Here is a 19777-nt window from a genome sequence, read left to right as displayed (position 1 = left end):
TGCCAATTTCTTGCAGTATTCGCTACGCCAAGCTGTACGGTAGAAGCGCACACAAGCATTGCATTAGTCATGTATTGTCATAAACACAGTAACTGTTTATATAACATGAGCCCTGTTCTTTTATGGATATGAGTATAATTTTTGGATTTCCCATCGCGGAATCGTTATTCCAAAGTAGAGTAATAAATTCCTGTGTTCATTTGTGCTGTGGGAGTTCCCGAAATCGTTGTTATTGTCGCGGGCTTAAGGTGGCTTAACGTTTTAATTATTAAAAACTCTGCCGTATAATTTTCTCTTGGTCGTATTGTATTGATAACTTGCATATTTTCAGGCGCACTTATTTATTTGTTTCAATATATTTTTTTTCCGTGTCCCGACAAATTTTAAGCATGCCAGTATAGTTGGCTATATTGCAAATACTCGTACATTGCAAACGGACCTTTTACGGACAAATATTGCTATCATAATAATATGGACAATCAAAACCAGATCCAGTTCCAGATGCGTTCCATAGCCTTATCCTAAGCTTTGATTACCTTTTTAGGGGAGTTGAGTAGTTTACGGGGTTACCGTTTTACAATAGTTAGAAGCGTGCGAAGATTTTTTGGCATCCCAGAGATAAATAGATCAAATTCGTCTAATTTCATGATTTCCTCGATTCGCTATCAGTTCGCTATTCAATTCGTCCAATCATCAATTTTTCTGACACAGAAACAATGGCTGTATGGTAATAAAATTTCGGGATGAAGCCATAAACATAACTGAAACATACAACGACATAAGGCCAGATTGCCGTTTGCTCCAGTCATTCTTACTATACGCTAGGCGAGTTTCATAATTAAATTTTGGTAAGGCCAATTTTTTTAGCCAGTTTAACAATCACAATATCGGGTTCTACGAATTCACTTGAATAACCAATTTTTTAGCCACGTTCATATTAGGTTCAGTGTTATACTTACCATTATCACGTCTCGGTTTCTAGGTATCCACTCGAATCTCTTGTTGCTTGGCGTCTTAATTTCACATTCGTTGCTGCTCGAGCACTCATTCGAGCTCCATGACTCGTTTGCTGAATTATCCATGCTGCTGCTGAAATGCTTTTTTCGTTTGCATCAAAAGTCCATGTCACAACATTTTTTTTCGGCAATATCTTTTTTTTCTACACCATTGACCAACAAATGATTTTTCGTACTGATTCCGAAGCGGTCACAATATTTTTCACAATCACAGTGTGCTACACTGGAGGTGGTCCATTGTACCAGAAATTTCCTTTCAATCGGAGTATTCATTCGCATAGCAAAGCCATTGCTAGATGCCAATTTCGTATGCCAGTATTGGGGACAAAAAGAACACTTTATTTGCATTTTGAATCCTAGACCACGAGTACAGCTTTTTGTTATTATAGTGTGTTCGTCGTCCATATTCTCTTGTTCATTTCACGTGAACGAAAAAATGGTCATAAAATTTATAACAACAAAACCAATATTTATTTTCGTTTTATTCCGTTAACGTTTAGTTTTGAATCAATCAATTTTCGTATTTTTTGGCTTAAGCTGAACTGCCGTAATTATCGTCTTTTTGGCTATGTTACAGGTCGTTTTCTTTTTTGGGCCAGTCATTGCGAAGTTTGCAAGCCTTCTCACTCTGTCCACTCTTGCGATTTTACTGGTACATTTTCCTAGTTTCTATTTTACTTTTTAATTTTTGTAATATTGGCACGCGCAAAAAAATATTGTTTACTGCTGCCAATTAAAGGTAGACTGACGCTTTATAAAAACTGTGACCCTTACCCTTGCATCAGCAGATGCTAACTATTAAAATGCCACTGGACTCGTTTCAGCGGAATTGGTAGCTCTGTCGGGCCGCTCAACATTCCGCAGGCCTGGCGAATCAGCCGCTGGATTATCGTTGAGCAAAAGAATGACTAACGCGAGCTTGAGGAATTTCTTGAATTTTGTCATAAAATTTTAACGTAATATTTGTACTTCATACTTCAGACTTTCGGAAGATTGAAAAAAAATCACTTCTTTCAAAATTCTACTAGTACGTAGAATCAACCGTATTGCGGAAAAATTCCGAATGTCAAATATAGATGAACTAGGGGCTCCGCGCCTGCGCGCTTCGCGCCTCACGATCAACCGCTTTTCAACCCCTTATTGTCTAAATTTCGAAAAACGCAGAAAGTACTTTTTAAGTATTTATATTATGAACTGTTTGAATCAAAAACCAAGTCGATGTCTCATCTATGTGCAGAGATATCGTCGAATCCGTAAAAATCACATTTAACCACTTTTTACCCCCTTAGGGTTCGAATTTCTAAAAATCGCTTCTTAGTGGGTGCTTATGTTCCGAGGGGAATATGCATTCTAAATTTCAAGTTTCTAGGTCAAAGGGTTTGGGCTGTGCGGATCGTACTTGTTCCTTTATATATAGAGATAACTTATACAGCCTGTAAGTTAGGATGAAGCAAGTATCAAAATGAAATTTGAAGAGTTTGTTTTTTATTATTTTTATCTCATTAAAATATGCATAATCTATGCAATTGATAAACATACGAAATATTTATATATACATAAAGAGATTATATAATAAATAGGTTAATCAAAATATCCAACTAACTTTTCTATCTGTGACTTCTGACTATCGGTATTTCTTACTATTTTGAATAATTTTTGTCAAGTTAAATTTTGTCGGGTAGCTTAAGTCAACCGACTCGTGTTTCGAAGGCAATATTTTTTTTTGGAACATTATCACTTTTACAATAGAATATATACTATGAAAAAAAGTTTTGACAATGTTATTTCTATAGAGAAACTTCGATCACAATGCGGACACTATCACAGAGTTTAAGTATAATTGCATAATTAAAAAAATATCTAAATAGTATATGTAGATTAGACCTGTCCTTAAGAAGGCGAAATCGAATTTTAATGGTCTTACCCCCCAAATTGGTTCGAAATAATTCAAAAAAAATGTCCGAATTCTTAAAAAATTTTCCATCCATATTTACCCACACCTAGGAAGCCTTACTTTTTCCCATAAGAGAAGCATTGGTTTTTCGGGATTTTTAATCGTTTTTTTACCGCTGCTGTAATTATCAGCTAAAAAATCGCAAATTCTCAGAAAATGTTGACAGTTGTTACCTTTTCGTCCAATTTTTTGGAATTCGATACAAGCATTTTTGGGCTAGATCAATCGACTTTTTTCCGCGTTTTTCGCAACATACAGAGAATGAAGATGTGATTGATCTAGACCAAAAATGCTTGTATCGAATTCTAAAAAATTGGACTAAAAGGTAATATAACTGTCAACATTTTCTGAGAATTTGCGATTTTTTAGCTGATAATTACGGCAGCGGTAATAAAACGATTAAAAATCCCGAAAAACCAATGCTTTTCTTATGGGAAAAAGTAAGGCTTCCTAGGCGTGGGTAAATATGGAGGGAAAAATTTTTAAAAATTCGGACATTTTTTTTGAATTATTTCGAACCAATTTGGGGGGTAAGACCATTAAAATTCGATTTTGCCCTTCTTAAGGACAGGTCTAATCTAGATACTATGATCACCACAATAATTAATGAATTGTGACTGGGTGGGGGTAAAAATATAGATAGATCAAGAAATAGAAGGGCCACAATATCGAATATTTGCGGAAGCGAAAATTTAATTTATAAAACTATGAAATGTAGAAAGTCGAAGTATGGAGAGTTAAAAAATAGAAAATTCAAAGTATGGAATACCAAAATATAGAATTGTCAGAATTCATCTCTATTGTATAAAACCGTGTACAGATTCTAGATTCTGCCGTTTTATGTTTTGTCGTTCTGTATTTCGACTTTCTATACTGGGACCCTTGAAACTTGTATAATATTACAATTTAGTTTTTTCATCTTTGAAAATTTTATATTTTGATCCTTCTAACATTCGACCATTCTTTTTTTTAAATCTCAAGCCATTGTGACTTTGGGTGTATACAATAGATTTCTTAAAATTTTACACAAAGTAATCGTGATGTCATACAGTTTTTTGTAAAATCTTCTCAGTAAGCTATGTAGTAGGGATAAAAGTCATTGTCGTAATATTTAACGTAAACACTCTTTGCTTTATTCGTCGTAGTATCGAAAGTGCCAGGTGGTATTTGGGTTCCGAAGTTCCCTATTTTACTTGCAGCAACAAGAATTCCAGCAATAATGTAGGCACCTTTTCTTGTTGCTTGAGAAGCGGCATAGTCCACATCTTTGGCAAAGCTAACACCCTGACCAAAGCGATAACGCTTTACAAGCCTCCAGTCAAAGTTGTTGTCTGAAATATGTCACCAACAAGGTAATGAATAAAAATGTCATGGGCAATGTTGTTTGATTGGATGATTTGGTTTCGTTTTTATTATTATGCTTTTACTAATTAACGCAAACATATTGTTCAGATACTCTTTGCGAAAATACACATAGAGCTGGGCATAACAAGTTTGCAACAGAAATGACAAAAACAACGCGCACATGAACTTTGTTTGCTTTACCTGCTATTTCGTACGCAGCCGATATCGAGGTGGCATGAACAACGATGTGCTCTGTAACTTTGCTAGCTGTCAAGTTTGCCTTCATTTCCTCGTAGTGTAGTACGTAGCGAGACCATAAGCAAGGGTTTTCAATTCTACCTATGAAGGTGCCTTCTGTGACGGATATTTGGCTGCCCAAACGCTCAGCTAAGAACTCTATTTCATTGGACCGTAGGTTCCTGCCGTCGATTTTTGGGTCGACATCTCCGTCTTGACGTATACTCCATGGGAATTTTTTCCGCAATCCAAAGTTATTTGAAGTTACAGCACATTGTAATAACTCCATTTTTATTCATGCCCCAATTCGAAGAGGCTAAAAATTAACCCTGACTCTTCACACCAGACGCCAATACAATCACGGCGGCACTGCTGTTCTGCCGTCGCGTCGTGTATTACATTCACCCAACATGGCGTCGAGTTTCTGTTATTTGGGATTCCCCTGAAATTATAACAAAGTTCACCTCAAAGCCCTGCTGCCTAGATATCGAGCCGTGCGGCATGCCGGGTACCCGATCGTATGCTTGGAGTTTGTACTGTCATCGTCCTGGTACGCCGGGTCGCGTCGAGGTAGCGCCACGGACACATACCGCGGCTCGGCAGGAAGACAGTGATTTTGCGTAGTCTTGTTGCGACCCGAACGGTGCTGCCACCGCGCGGCCTATGTGCAAACGAGTTCGCCAGCTGGATAATCACAGTTGGCGATGAGATACTTAGGGTTAGAAATATAAGTGGTAATTATGACCGGTAAATTTAGTATTTCTACCATAACAAACTGACAAAGTGACTGCGAATAATATTACTACATTGGTTCCATCATAAAATATATACTGAATCTAAAAAAAATATACTAACATTCTAAGAAAACTAAGCATCATCTCTAGGCATATATTTTTGTAACGAAACTACAATAAATTTATCAACACATTCGTAATCGACTGTGAATTTCATATTGCATTCCATCGAAAATAAAACGAAAATTATGATGCTGGGAGGGGTGAAAAAGAAATGACGCGCTACTTCTATTAACTCTTGCAATTTTGTACATGACCGGCCATATTTTTTTATGACCATTAATTTACGAAAAAAAACCTGACCGGTATTTTTTCATCTAAATAGGTGATGACACCTTATTTTTACCGTAAAATAACCGAGAAAAATTATGACCGTAATTTCACAACGCAAGATTGGACGAAAAACACTACGTCAATTTACGGTAAAATTACAGTATTTTTGGGTAATTTTATTGAGAATCTTACGGTGCGTTCTGAAATCAACCGGTAGCCAAGAACTCCCTAGGGCAGAGGCAGAGCTACTCACGAACTCGGTAACGCAAACGAGATAAAAGATTGTTGACAGCACCGGAAGCTAACATCGGAACGCACCCTTAATACCAGTACTTTTTACATCTCGATCTACTTAGGGAGTTTTTAGCGCTGCGAGTTAATTTTGGAACGCATTCTTGATTCGGCGTGAACGTAGCGCACGACCGTCGCTGCTCTCATCTTCGAAATCTACGTAGCAGCCTCCGCCGTATTTCGACTTCTTGCTCGTACACACATTTGTGAAAACCTTCGGCCACTTCGGTCCACTTTTCAAATTTTCTGCGTGAGTCATGAAAATACGCATAGTGCCCTTGGTACCCGTCACCTTGCTACATTTGCCGGCAATCGTGGTAGCGAGGGTGATAGCCCAAGATTCCGGCAATGAAAACTCGGGCGATCATGGGTTTGGCTTGTCATACAGATGGAGAAGTGTATCCGGTGGTTTTACAGAGGCTAAGAAAACACGAAAACCGATAATGGTAGTAGTCCACAAGCTCGGATGTCCAGCCTGCGCAAATCTCCGTCCGAAATTTGCCAATTCTCTAAAACTACTCGACTTGAGCCAGCAGTAAGGCGATTTTTAATTCAGATGCTCTGTTCGAATACCTCTCTCATCGATATTCATCCATACCTGCCTATGTGTTCTATTCAGTTTCGTCATGGTCAACGTCGAGGCTTCGGGCGAAAAACAGCTACCGGATAAATTTGTCCCGGATGGTGCTTACGTTCCTAGAATCCTATTTTTTTGCCCTGACGGTAAATTACTGCGTGAGATTGACAACCAGGACCCAAATCGAGAACCGAATTACAAGTATCACTACTGGAACGTCGGACAGATCGTTGATTCGATGCTCAGAGTTTTGAAAATGTTTCCACAGGTATTGAAAGCAGAATTTTTAAACAATAATACGCATCGTATTACCGTCACTTCGTCGGAATTCCGCGGATAATATTGCCGAACCGTATGTGTGTCCATCATCACTGTGTAATTACGCTTGCGTACACACGATTAATCATTATACGCATACATGAACGAAGAAACAGTAACAAGTGCGTTGCTTTGAAAAATATTAATATCCTGTATCCCAAGTAGGAATAACGAGTATAAATTGAATATAAAAATAAGAATCGAATAATATCGAATGTTTTGTCGTTGAGTCGTGTTGTGTTTGACGTGCATTTTCGCGTGCCGTGACGCAGTTGCGCCTTTTCATTCTCTCTAACCAACTATGTACTAAATATACTTATACTCTTTTATTTATCAAGTGTTGGCAAATATTTTTTCGCGAACAAAAGACTGCTTCTTGCGCGATTCTTCGCCATTATAGACAACAACATTGCTTTAACAAACGCTGTACACAACATTGTTAACTCTCCGCATACATTACACCTTGCCGTAACTTTTATATACTTTGATGCCTCTGTTGCCAATTTCGATATCACCATGTCTGGGAGAAATTCAACAGCAGTAATAATAAGTAAATGAACAGAATAGTGATATTGCGAAAAACGACAATGAAAGAGGTCTGCCGCAATTGCTGACTCTACTTATTATGTCAACTGTTACAAAAACAGCTTATAATATAAACATATACACCTTGCAGCTTACGTACAATTTCAATTAGATGTTTATTGTTGCGAATTGCAGTTGCGCGATTCTCCTTCCCGCGCGTCTGTCGCCTGTAGTTACGACCACGTACATATATGTACAACGCGTTTGACGTATGTAAGGAAGTTGAAATACTGTCGGCGAAGGAAGATTGAGGGTGACCAGGCAGGCAGGTAGGCTGCAGGCACGAGGCTTTGATCGTTCAGAACACAGAAGTTGTATTATTTCCGCCGTTGAGACTCGTCGGTTTCAAACGCGGTTTAAGATCTGCCGGGCGTGAAATGCGGCTCTCCACCTCGCGTGCGTCGTTTAATGATGTTGCCAATTCAATTTCACCTTCTCTTCTGCTTCTTTTGTATAGTTGAAAGAGAGAAATGAGAAATAAGAATGGCTGCACGGCGATTGTACTATAATACATGTACTGCCGTGCCTTCACCGCGGCACCTAGTCTATCTACCTCATCTATTTCTCTTTCACTTTAATTTCGGCCAGCAATGCAAATCCACGTGCTCCGTGTACCCATTTCTGTAATGACCCACAAGCATACGAGTGAATTCGAGATACGCGAAGAAATTCTGGAAAAGCGGAAAGGCCACGGGGAAATGGATAATTTACCGCAAGAGAGAAGATAAAGCGACGACGGCGATGGTCGAAACAAAACCAGCTCTTATCGCTCGGTATAACTGACTTGCAAATAATTATAGAATCCTTGTATCATATTACTGAAATCTCTCTGCTCTTTAACTGCCGCAGATGTCGACTCATTGTTACCCTACTTGCAGGACGGAGTTCGAGAGACAAGGTCTGTAGTAGAATATAGATTAAGGCAGAAAGTGTATAGGTACACAGGGTCGAGTCGAGTGCACGCTAAAGTTAACTCGAATAAGTGACGTAAGCGCTTTTCATGTCGACTCAGGCACATTTTTCTTTCTTCAATTCTCGGATTCTTCTATACTGTAATACATATTTTAACGCGATGATGGTAGTCCCTTTTCTCTTTCAAGCAGTTCTATTTTCTTTTCAGTGGCTATTATGGGAGAACGCGACTTGGGAAAATAATTGTGAGATCATATCCCAGACATCACACTTGCCGTCTATAAAATGTCTACAAGATGCCCTATAATCCGTGTTTCAGTTTCGCCTAAGAGATTATGCCTATGATATCTAGAAGTCGACGAATGCGACATTTTACGACGTCTTCAATTAGTTGTCAAAGGGAAGACACTTCGGTGGCATCCTTTAGGGACGGGATAAGGCCTTCGAACAGAGATCGCACAAACGCATAACAACACGTTAAAGCTCATTATTGATTGGTCGAATGAGAAGCACAAGTCGGATCTCGATCAATCGATTTCGAGCTTTAACAAGACGCCGTGTGTTCCGTTATGCTATCGTTACGCGGTGTCCTTATCGGTTTATGCAATCTTTGTGTAAACCCAGGTGGATTCGGTCCCACCGTGTTATTAGAGTGTTGTCAGTGGATCCTAAAAGCAGTGATATTAGCGTGATATTCCAGGTAATCGCTCAAATTCCACTCAATTCTTCGGTGCGGTTGTGAAATTTTTCCACTGCCTTTTTACCAAAATTAGATTCGAAAATCGCCTCTCGTATCACCTAAATATAATTAATAATTTTTATTTTTTTTTTAAATTTACGCATTATTTAATTTCAGTAGATTTCAAGTGTGATTTCAGTTATAAGTCTAAATTTAGAATACAGTGTAATTTGAGTGGAGTAAGAAATCTTTTCGATGCCAGTGTTGTTCTAGTGGTGGAGGTAAAAAAATTTATTTCAGTGACTTGTCGGTGGGTTTTTGATAAAATTACAGTGAAAATAACGTGGAAAAAATTCTCAACTGCACCGTTAAATCTATAAGTGTAACTTCAGTTAAATTTCAGTGGGACAGAATCCGTCAGTGGAGGGCCTTTAGGCGTCTTTCTAAAATTTAATTTCCTGGATGTTTCAAATATATTTTTTCATTTCAAACATTTTAAAGACAACTTATCTTCTGTTATATAAATTTCCAAACACAAATGGACACAATGTCACAATAGTATGGTTCGAGTTCGTTTAACGAGAGGTCAAACCTGCGCATTGGTTCGTGTCGATCTAGAAAATTACTGTAAAAGAGCAGCCGCTAAGTGGCTTAATATATATAAGTATCTGAAATCATATATAGCAACAGAGATACGACAGCGTAATTTGACTAAGGAATGAACTACCCAACTAAAGAGACACTTCTTAATCACATTTGCTCATTTCCTCGTTAAATAATCACAGTGAAACAAATGTGACTACGAATAGCGTGAGAAGACTCTTGTCAGACTTCTACGTGCGATGCACAAGCAAGCTGGTTTCATCGAATTATATTACGTATATCAGCTTCTAACTTTAGAAGAGAAATAACATAATTTCACGATTCAACGATTGGAATTGTAGTGGAACACAAGCTCCTCATTACGTTATAATTTCCATCCCTTTGTTCATTGATAGAGAAAACTGTACGACGAATTGATGTTTCTCTCCAATTTAATCGTTAGCTAAAAGTTAGTTGATTATTTGAGACGCTGCATGGATAATTTACGCTGGCCTTACGTAGATGCACATTATATATATGTTTTTATATTACATATCCAACCTCGTATCCTGCAGATGCAATGGAAGCTGCAATCGTGGGCTGTACTCAGCGGGGGGGACTGCAGGGTACTCGACGAGGTTCATTTCTGAAGCGAAATTGTTAAATTTAAAGGTTTCTAGGGAGGTTTGAGCATTCTGCGTTCGTTTACCGCCGGCAGCAGTTATCCCGCAGGCTTGTTCCTTGCTTATTATTACATTACTCACCGAGAGCAAAGTACTCCGGTGCTAATTAACTACGTTATTTTTTTTCATCGCTCGGCAACGCTCAGCACTCGCTCGTTCCGCGTTTTTAATTCCATGCAGCTTGGGACCAAATGCTGCTACTGCTTCTGCTGCTGCTGCTGCTGCTGCTTGCTGCTGCCCGTGTTATATTATCGCATATACTATACATTGTACCCTTGCCAACGGAATGCCGTATAAACGGTCTAGTATTTTTGTTCACTTACTTCCTGTGCAGGTTTACATTTAATCATTGAGTCACTAGAAGTTAGGCTCATTGTCAGTCTCGTTCTATGCTTATTGCCTCGTAGACCTTTCGCTTTTTTCTATAACCACGGCGATATAATAACACAAGCAGGAATTTAGTTTTCGCAACGTCTATGTCTGCTCGTAGTCTTTTTATTCTTTCCCTAATTTATTCTTTTAATTATATGCGCAATGATAGAAAAAAGTATGAATTCGTGGTGAAAAGTTTAACGAAGGATTAAAGTATCATCTAGCTCGTATTATCTATTCGACCAAAATGAATCGTCTCCGACTTTTCGATCGGATGAAAAGTGTTTTTGACCTTGGAGCAAATCCGTTGTTCGTTTTTTATAAGTCGAAATGGGACTGTGGAAGTGGTTGGTGAAAAAGAATTTATCTTGCAAGTATACCGCAGAATGAAAAAAAATTTTTTTTTTTACGTAATACGGGTGTGGCGGTATGGGGTAGGATGTATATGTATACGTATATGTAATGAAAAGAACGAAGAGGAGAAAAAACGTCAGAGCAAAATCACGAAGAGAAGTAAAGAAGAAAAAAAAAGACATGCCCTACTCGATGCCGCCGATTCGGTTTTCTAACAATCCGCGATAGGATCGTCGTGATATTCCGATTTCCTCGGTCAAGTCGCATCCTTTTATTCCGTTTTAAACGAGGACGACGGTTCCCGGGTCGTATAACGTATACCTTACCCACCACTTGAATAAGAATAGAAGAGAGAGGAGATCTAATATATAATGCCGCAAGGATTCTTCAGACTTTAGACGGATGGTGGATACTACGCTAACAGCGGCTATATTCTCGTATAGTATGGTTGTACGCAATTTTTCCTCTGGTATAAAGGTACTATAGGGACATTGAAGAGTAGAAGATGCAGGGAAAAAAGTCCGGCATCCCTTTGCAGAGGTTTTACAGAAATGAACGTGAAAAAATTTACCTCCGGAAAAATTCTCGTCTCTCTCTCTCTCTCTAATCGTTGATATATCGTAGTTGTAACCTATCCCTATTTTTCTTCTCTTATTCTCTCCGTTCGTTCACGGAGGAAATAGTTTTCTAAAGAGATTCGAGCTGACTGAAGGTAGAAAATTTGCAAAGTCGAGTCAATTTCTTTTCACTCAAATTATGTGGTTTTTGTAGTTGGTACGTCGAATTTTTTTTATCCCAATTCTTTTCTCCTCGCCATGGAATCGGTATAGGTACACAAGTTCACTTCGGTATTGTGAAAAGAACACGGATTTAGCCGTGTTCTAATTGTTTTCTGTAAAACAAGTTTATAAAACAACGAGGACGAAAAAAACCAGTAACATTGCAATTAATGCGGCGATTTGAAAATGATTTCAGTTTGGTACAAATCATCGCCAATGCGGTTGACGACGAACCTTTATCAAAACCTATGGAATTTGATAACCGAAGCGTTTAATTCTACGAAGCCCGTAGCGTTTAAAATCACAGAAATTGTGTACTTATAAGAACATTTTTTCGTCTAGTTCATTTCGCGATTGTATAGTTGAACAGTTTGAAAATACGGACGAAACTCGCAGTCATTTTTAGGAATAAGCTTGCGGAAACAATTTCATTAACAAACTCTCCGGATTTAAATACCTTGGAAATTAAAATCTTACCAAAAACAAACCTGGAAACTGGAATACAAAAACGGATTTAACATGTTGCTGGAGAATTATGGTAGTTGCAGTTTATTATCAAGCTGTACAACATTTTTTTTGCCAACATTCTGAATACTCAAGTGTGGGAAAATATTATAATTATGGGAAATAGATATTCGCATTTTTGAAAATTTGATATTGTGAGCCTTGTGATCCGGTAACCGCTGTTAATTACTCCCGAATAAATTACCGGACATATGCAAATGATAAAATCTCGCGGTTTTGAAAATTTAATTTGATTAAATTGAATCAAAATGTACGAAATTGACGATTGATCGTGTGATTTTGACGATTACATTTTGTCCCGAGTAATTAAGCGCGATAACTTCTGATCCTACTGCATTTCTACTTCCCAAACACATTATACAATTTTCAGGATCGTACACGGGGAGAAAAAAAAGAGCAAATTTTGCTCAAAACTTGAGGAAAAGAGGGTGAAACACACCCATGTCAACTATATTTTTTACTATAACAATGCAGCAGATTTTAGTCCGCACCACACAGTTGTTTTCACTGTTTCTATAGAGTAAATATTGAAATTTTATTAATTGTAAGTATATCTTGCCTAAAAACCTGACGTGTCCTTATTTTCGTGCAGTTTTGAGTGAAGTCTGTTATTATATTCTCTCCGCGAAGGTAAGAGACGTAAGAAGTTGGAATTTTTTCTTTCGCGCCCGATAATATTCGTCGTTTTGCGAACGCGGGGGCGGCGCAAAGGGGATGATATTTGAATTGAAATAACTTTGAGATCTCAATATCAGCTTCGGGTATCCCGGATGTGCAATGTATACGGAGAGAGATTGGCATCGACCGCATCGTCGTCGTCGTTTCCGGCTGTGCTACCGCCGCCAAAAGGTACTTGAAATAAATTGAAAATGGTGGGCGTCGCTTTGCCACGGGGGTAAATGATACCGGTATACGAATCTGTTGACATTCTTTCACGGAGGTTGGCACGGCCTCGTCGGCTCCCGAGTCCCGAGTATCCCGAGTATATACACGCCGGGAAAAATCGGGGGATGGGAAAATTGCGCGTTCGATTGTGAATCAGCGCAAAACGCCGGGCCGGGTCGCCGCAGTCCGGCCTTTCGAAATCACCGAGCTGGTTACCGTGTTCGACTCTGATAATTGAAATTTTATTCCTCCCGCAATCGAATCCACCCCGCCTCCCGTTGAAATTCCCGCCCCTCCGCCCCATTAGCGGTAAAATTTTCAATCGCGCTTTTACCGCGGCCTCCGTCTCCCGCTGCAGTTTATTAACCGCGCATGCAGCGCTGATCATTTTCAGCATCCCTCGTTCTTTCACTTTCTTTATCACGGTGTAACGAATAAGTTACGTCGTTCGTTCGATATCGATTCAGAATCCGAACGTACCTGAGAACTGAGATAAACTGTTGAAAAAATATGCTAAATTCAGTTTCAGGTACAGTTGACATTTTTTAACACCTTAGGCATTCGACGAATGATAATTAACCATTTAACTGCGAAAAATCGCGGAACAAGGTCATCGATTAATTTAATGTTTTCGGGTGTCTCCGGTAAATCTTTACTTTTGAAAGCGTGCGTTTTGAGTAATTTCAAAGTCACGGAATCCGATTATAACCGTAAAAAGTTATATTTTATCCGCGCATTTGTCATTTTCTTTCCTCGGGATGAGTTTCTTTTTCTGAAAAACACGAGTCCAAATACGCAATCTCAATAATTACCGAGTGATTGTTCCAACACAAGCTACAGTCATACCGTGTAATAAATCACACTGATTCGAAAATCGATTATCTTTTGTCAACATTACCAGGCATGGTAGAGCGTTTTTCAGGTAGGAATCGGGCGCGATTTCTCGGGCACAGGTTTCGCCTGCTTACATTTCGCCCAGACAGCCGGCGACGCCGATGGTAGGATAGGTGCAGGGGTGGGTCGCAGGGTTGGGTATTGTTGAATCGACGAGTATCATGCGGTTGACAGCTAGAGCTAATTGAATCTTGACTCTATCTATCCATCGCTCCCGCCTCGAGTTTCTCGACTCGATGCAGTGATTCAACTTCGTGTTTCATCCCCGATCCCGCCTTCCTCCTGCAGCCGCAATGCGATACGAATTGTCACTTTCGCTTATGCGCGTGTATCCCGTCAGCGCATATACCATCGGCTCCTTGTTTCTGCGGGCAATTTTAATTTAAAGATTATTTTTACAAAGATACTTCGGGTAACTTCTATTTGTTTAATTGAAAGAAGCGAAGATGCGTGTTCAAAGTACCTACTTTTTGAGGAAAAGACAACTCGAAAGTTTTACAGGAAGATACTCAAGGTTTGATTTAGTTAGTTTTTTTTAGAAAAACGTTCAAAAATGTGACGAAATTCTTGCATTTTCTTCAAGTTGGCAAATATTTGTACCAATCTGATGTTTTGTTATAATTCAAACGAAAAAAATTAATCTTCCTATCGGAAAATTTGATAGGAAGGTGAGGTTTCTCTTTCAAATGAACAATTTCTAACAAGTTTGATGGTAAAAATTTACCAGACCCGATTTTCTCCGTTCTTTGATCTCCGTAAAAGCTTTCAATTACTTTGCAATTCAATGAATAGAACAAAGCATGTTTCCTTCTCATTGTTTTCCTCCTCACAGTGCACAGGATAAAAGAACGATCAAGGATTCTTCAAAGCACCGAATTTCATTATCGCTTTTCTGGAAACTGTGATTTCAAATACTCAATTGCCGAGGAAAATTAATATAGTTAAAAAGATTTTAACGCCTTACGTGATTTCTAATCATCTCGGTACAATATCAGATCAAGTCTGCAAAACTTTATTTATCTTAAATTCAAATGATCGTGATTCAGTTTGTGAACGAAATCTGGCAGCAAGTAGTATACGAATATCGATGAAAGTGTAAACAGGAAAGTTTCCGTACACTCAGAGAAAACTTTTCACTTTTTTTACAAATCAATTTCTACACGCATGTTGTAGATAATTGTCTCGTGGGAACACACTATTTTGTTGTAAATGTCAAAATTAATTAAATAATCGTTTTAAAATTGCAAAAACCATTTATTGAATAAAATATATTTATAAATACGAAATATCGATTTTAATTTGGTCAATTTAATGAAATTATACTTTTTTCATGTTATTATTAAAATATCGAATACTCTCTGGTTGATTCAATTAATATCACTTCGTACAGTTCATTAAATCTATTCGGTGGATAAAGTCAAATTTATGAAATCATCAGAGCTACTAATTGATTACCGCTGTCAAATAATACTTTGAATCGTAAATCTATAAAATTTTTTATTAAAGTGGTAAAATACTCTCCGTAACGCGTTAAAAATCCTTTCTCGCAAGAGAAGTAAGATGAGCAGTTATTAGAAGGGGCTTCAGGCCTCCGTCTAGTATAATCAGCAGAATTAAATCATCCTTGGTTTAATGCCATTGAATCAGCCTGTCATTTCTCAACGGCATATTTCACCGTCGTTGTTTGACGTGGCGTTAAATTCATGTAGCATAAATTACGATCGAGCGATAATATTTTCAATTACAACAATTAAACGATCACTCTTCAATATTTGCAAAATAATTTCATTGCGCAGATCTGATTTCGCAATGGCAACAGAATCTACGAGTTTGCGGTGCGAAACCTTTTCTCAAACATTACTAAAACGTTTTATTTCCCGCGTGGTATAAAATCGACAAAACTTTTTGGTCGCTCAAAAATACTGTCAGGCCGTACGCATATCAGCCCTGAAATTTCGTTGCCGGGACTAAATTTCGCTGATAACCATATAATCTTTTCCAGCGTCTAGCGCGACAGAACAAGCGTAACATCAACACTGAGCCAACCTTTCGTCATTGTATACAATCCGGCGACGAACGTTGATCCGCAATCGGTCAGTTCGACGTTGGCATTCGAGTAGTTCGGTTATAAAATTCCTTCGGGATGAGCTTCGGACAGGTGTCGAAAGCGATTCGACGCCAGGAGGTGGTGTTATCGCGAAAAGCGCGCGCGGTGATTCATCATCGGCATGAATTCTGCGGGGCTTCGACCGCGGGGTGAAAAGCCAAGCCAAGCCAAGCCAAGGCAAGTCGGCCGGTGATCCTCGCGAGTGTGCAATCAAGATGGCATCGGGAAAGGCATTTCTCGCCTTCGACTCAAACTACCAACAAGTATTTCAATATCCGCTCCCAATATATTCTCACTGTCCCTATAAACGTGTGCAGTTATATTGGATTCTCTCGCGACGCACACTCGTTCGCGTGTATATATATATGTGTATATTGTATATACACGGCGATCTGCTCCGCGATTCTATTTTACCACCTCTCCACTTCGATTTAAACGTCTTTGCGTGCACCCGGCTCTCTACACATTCTATCACACTTTTCGTTATACCGCATGCACCGCGATAAAATTTCGGGGGGGAGGCGATCTTTTGGTGCGAAACAGCCACTTTATGGGAGAAACGAAACACCGTGCGCAAGAACAAGTAGCTGTATACACCGATAGATCGGCAGGGTGGCCAGACTTCTGGAAAACCTGGAATTGTCGGGGGATTTTTAATTTGATGGTGGAAAAAACTGAAAATATCAATTTTCTGTCATGGGAGTTGGAAGTCATTTTTATGAGGTGACAGGTTGACTTGCTTTCCACGAGAAGATAAATCGGCTTAAACTGACTCTTTTGTACGTTATATTTTTCTTAAATTTGAATTAAATTTCAACCGATTACAGAGTTGATAAGCTGAACGATTCAGGGACTTGGTAACTTGTTGAAACTGGTAAAATGTCATGGAATTTTTTTTCCTGTAAATTTGCGGCCACCCTGATATGGCTACTCGTTTCGTCCTCATCTCCAAAAGTGCTTTTTGTATTCGTGAGGTTCGAAAAGATCAGACGCACTTGAATCTCATATCATGTAGGTATAACCGAATCAACGCGTTTGTGCTTTTATTTGATTGAATAATTTATTAGCCAACTTAAATCACTATTTGTATATTTAAAGACCGTTCAAAGTGACTTGCGTTTAAAAAACTTCATTAATTATTTCTTCCAAGTGATTTGAACGGTCGATGAAATTAACTAATATTAAATAATATTTTTTTTAAACGGGCAACTATGCGCAAAAAAAAAGAAAAGAAAAAAAATTCAAACACTGATCAGTTATTTATTACGTAATGTTAAAATCATACCGCAAACTCGTATCGATTCAATTATAAATTCGATTATTAATTGAGATTTGTCGTCGTTTGAAAATTTCGACCATTTATATATATTAACCATAATTAATTCTTAAAACTCGTTTTTCTTCTGCTTCTAATTCATGGAATACTCGTTTCAGTAACTTGACGGTTTTTTTGTCTATTACGTGCAAAGTGTGAGTGAAAGTTCAAGTGCCTGCAGCCTTCACCTTCCGCTGCTCCAGTTCACCTGCCGATCATCTACGGTGAGTGATTCTCACGTTTAATCATAATCTCGTCTTAGAATAACATCTATTTTTACTTAACTATGTGAAAATTGTCCGACTTGAGAAGTGAACTTTTTCGAGAATACAAAAGTATACTTGGGCGAGGCAATCCGACGCTTCGTACATTTCCGGGGTGAGAAAAAGGGAACGTCGATGTTCTTTTTTACCCACTCCTGACCGGTATTACAATAATAGTCACGATACGCTGCAGGTTTGAAAAACTTTTGAACAGATTAGCTTGTTCGCTAATCTGCCGTATTATCCGTGCCGATCTACTCTTGCCGGTCTCCCGTTTTCAAACGAGGTATAAAAGGGTGGGTAATGATCAGATAAAAGGCGTGTATTCCCATACCTTGCCCGTTTCCGAACGCGGTACGTTTAAGGCACAAACATACGTGATATATTATAATAGGTTACGGCCTCGCGACCTAATGACCCACAGTCGGTGTGCGTACCTACCTACCCACAATATATCTACGCGAGGGTAGAAAGGAGTTAGAACGCGATGAATGGAGTAGGCATGGGAGACGAGCCGAAATAATGAAATGAAATGAAATTAAGGAAGAGAGAGAGAGAGACTACGATCAGCGTTATGAAATAATTTGCTCAAGCGTGCAGCGCGTATATGAAGAGATTTCCGCACCTGGGCACACACGAAACCCTCTTTTCACCCCGCTTCCTATCGTCCGTTTTACTCGACCCGGTATCTCCTCGCTTCATATTAATATATTTGATCAAAGATATATGTCAAACTTACCGAAGGGCTTCTTCATTTGAATCTAATTTCACGATACGCCTAGTTTGGCATATACGTATATATACATGTGTGTGTACCACAGCGATCAACCCTTTTCAAACGAATATATAAATATACATATATATATATATATTGTTCTTATTCAAGTCTTTAACCGAGGATCAACCTCGACAGATATCAACAATCGGGAATCCTTTTCGGGCAGCTTTTGTTTCCTCTTCTTTTCGTCGATTCTTGGTCTTCTTCTTTTACGATACCTTCTCCGTTGCATCGTGGACTTCCCTCACTTTTCCTCGTTTTTCACCAACAACTGTTATCTGCACGATAAGGTATCGAGAAAGCACGAAACTTGCGCCGGTTTGTGACCTCGAAAAGACACCTTCTTCTTCGGAAGATGTATTTTTGCTGTCCGTAGGGTTGCTATTGATAAAAAAAAAAAGAAAATGGATGGGAATTTTTTTTTCAACTCATCGACAGTCGAGGTTCGAATATATTTGTCATGGTTAAAACGTCGCCCGGAATTACAATCGACCTTACACTATACTATTCCGTAGTATATCATGCATCGGGGCGACCAAAGGCTCAATGTCGAATCGTACAATAGAATTCTTCATCCCTCGGATCTCTCTTTATCATCCCCGTGTCTGGCCGTAGGATGGCAGGGTGGCGAGGACTCCCCTCTTCAATGGGAATTGGGAATTTAATTCTTTCTCGAGGTAGGAAACCAGCAGCTCGCATTTTACGAATTGAATCCATTTGGTAAAGGGGTAGGTATAAGCAGTGGCATACCTGCTCGTAACCTGTCACCCACACACGTCGATGCTCGTTAATCCCTAATCTTTAAACAAGGTTCGCGTAACGCGTCTTGCTTCGATTGCGAGGTGCGTTACTCGTTCGCCTTTCCACCCTCCAGACTGTTATAAACGCGCCGAAGTAAGCCACGTACACGCAAGAAACGTATATCGGTTTACGGGGATGCCTGCCGGAAATCGATGCGCTTTTCTCTGAGGTTTTTTAAGGAACTCGTCCTTTTCACCGTTCTACTCGGGGTAGTGTATAATTCTTCCTCGAAGAGATCGCGTTCCACGGTGTCTTCGCGAATGCAACCCTCGATCGATCTGATTCGAAGGTGTTATTTACCACCATTTGATTCATGGCTCGAATCAATTAACGCAGTTTTGTTATTCGGCACACTTGTTTCGTTTGAAGAGAAAAAAATTGATCCGATCTTCAATCTTACTACTCGTCCCGATTTAACGTCGATTCTTTGAAAGTGTCCCAGGGGTTTTTCGACACGGA

The 19777-nt window shown here is 39.0% G+C and overlaps 2 protein-coding genes across 2 annotated transcripts; one reads left to right on the top strand and one right to left on the bottom strand.

The window, feature by feature from the left end:
* Window positions 1-3126: 3126 nt before the first annotated feature.
* Window positions 3127-4967, bottom strand: LOC124220729 (protein mono-ADP-ribosyltransferase PARP12-like). Its single transcript, XM_046630065.2, has 2 exons — window positions 4516-4967; window positions 3127-4301 (listed from the first exon to the last, which is right to left on the bottom strand). Exons 1-2 carry the CDS (start codon window positions 4838-4840, stop codon window positions 4039-4041), a joined length of 588 nt encoding a protein of 195 aa, XP_046486021.1. The 5' UTR covers window positions 4841-4967; the 3' UTR covers window positions 3127-4038.
* Window positions 4968-6166: 1199 nt separating this feature from the next.
* Window positions 6167-8295, top strand: LOC124220000 (thioredoxin domain-containing protein 12). Its single transcript, XM_046628319.2, has 3 exons — window positions 6167-6444; window positions 6529-6754; window positions 8239-8295. The coding sequence occupies exons 1-3, from the start codon at window positions 6167-6169 to the stop codon at window positions 8293-8295; spliced, it is 561 nt and encodes a 186-aa protein (XP_046484275.1).
* Window positions 8296-19777: the final 11482 nt, after the last annotated feature.

This window comes from Neodiprion pinetum, chromosome 5 (assembly GCF_021155775.2).
Source record: "Neodiprion pinetum isolate iyNeoPine1 chromosome 5, iyNeoPine1.2, whole genome shotgun sequence".
Lineage (NCBI taxonomy): Eukaryota > Metazoa > Arthropoda > Insecta > Hymenoptera > Diprionidae > Neodiprion > Neodiprion pinetum.
The sequence above is the reverse complement of the archived record's forward strand: the minus strand, read 5'-3'. Positions and strand labels throughout refer to the sequence as shown.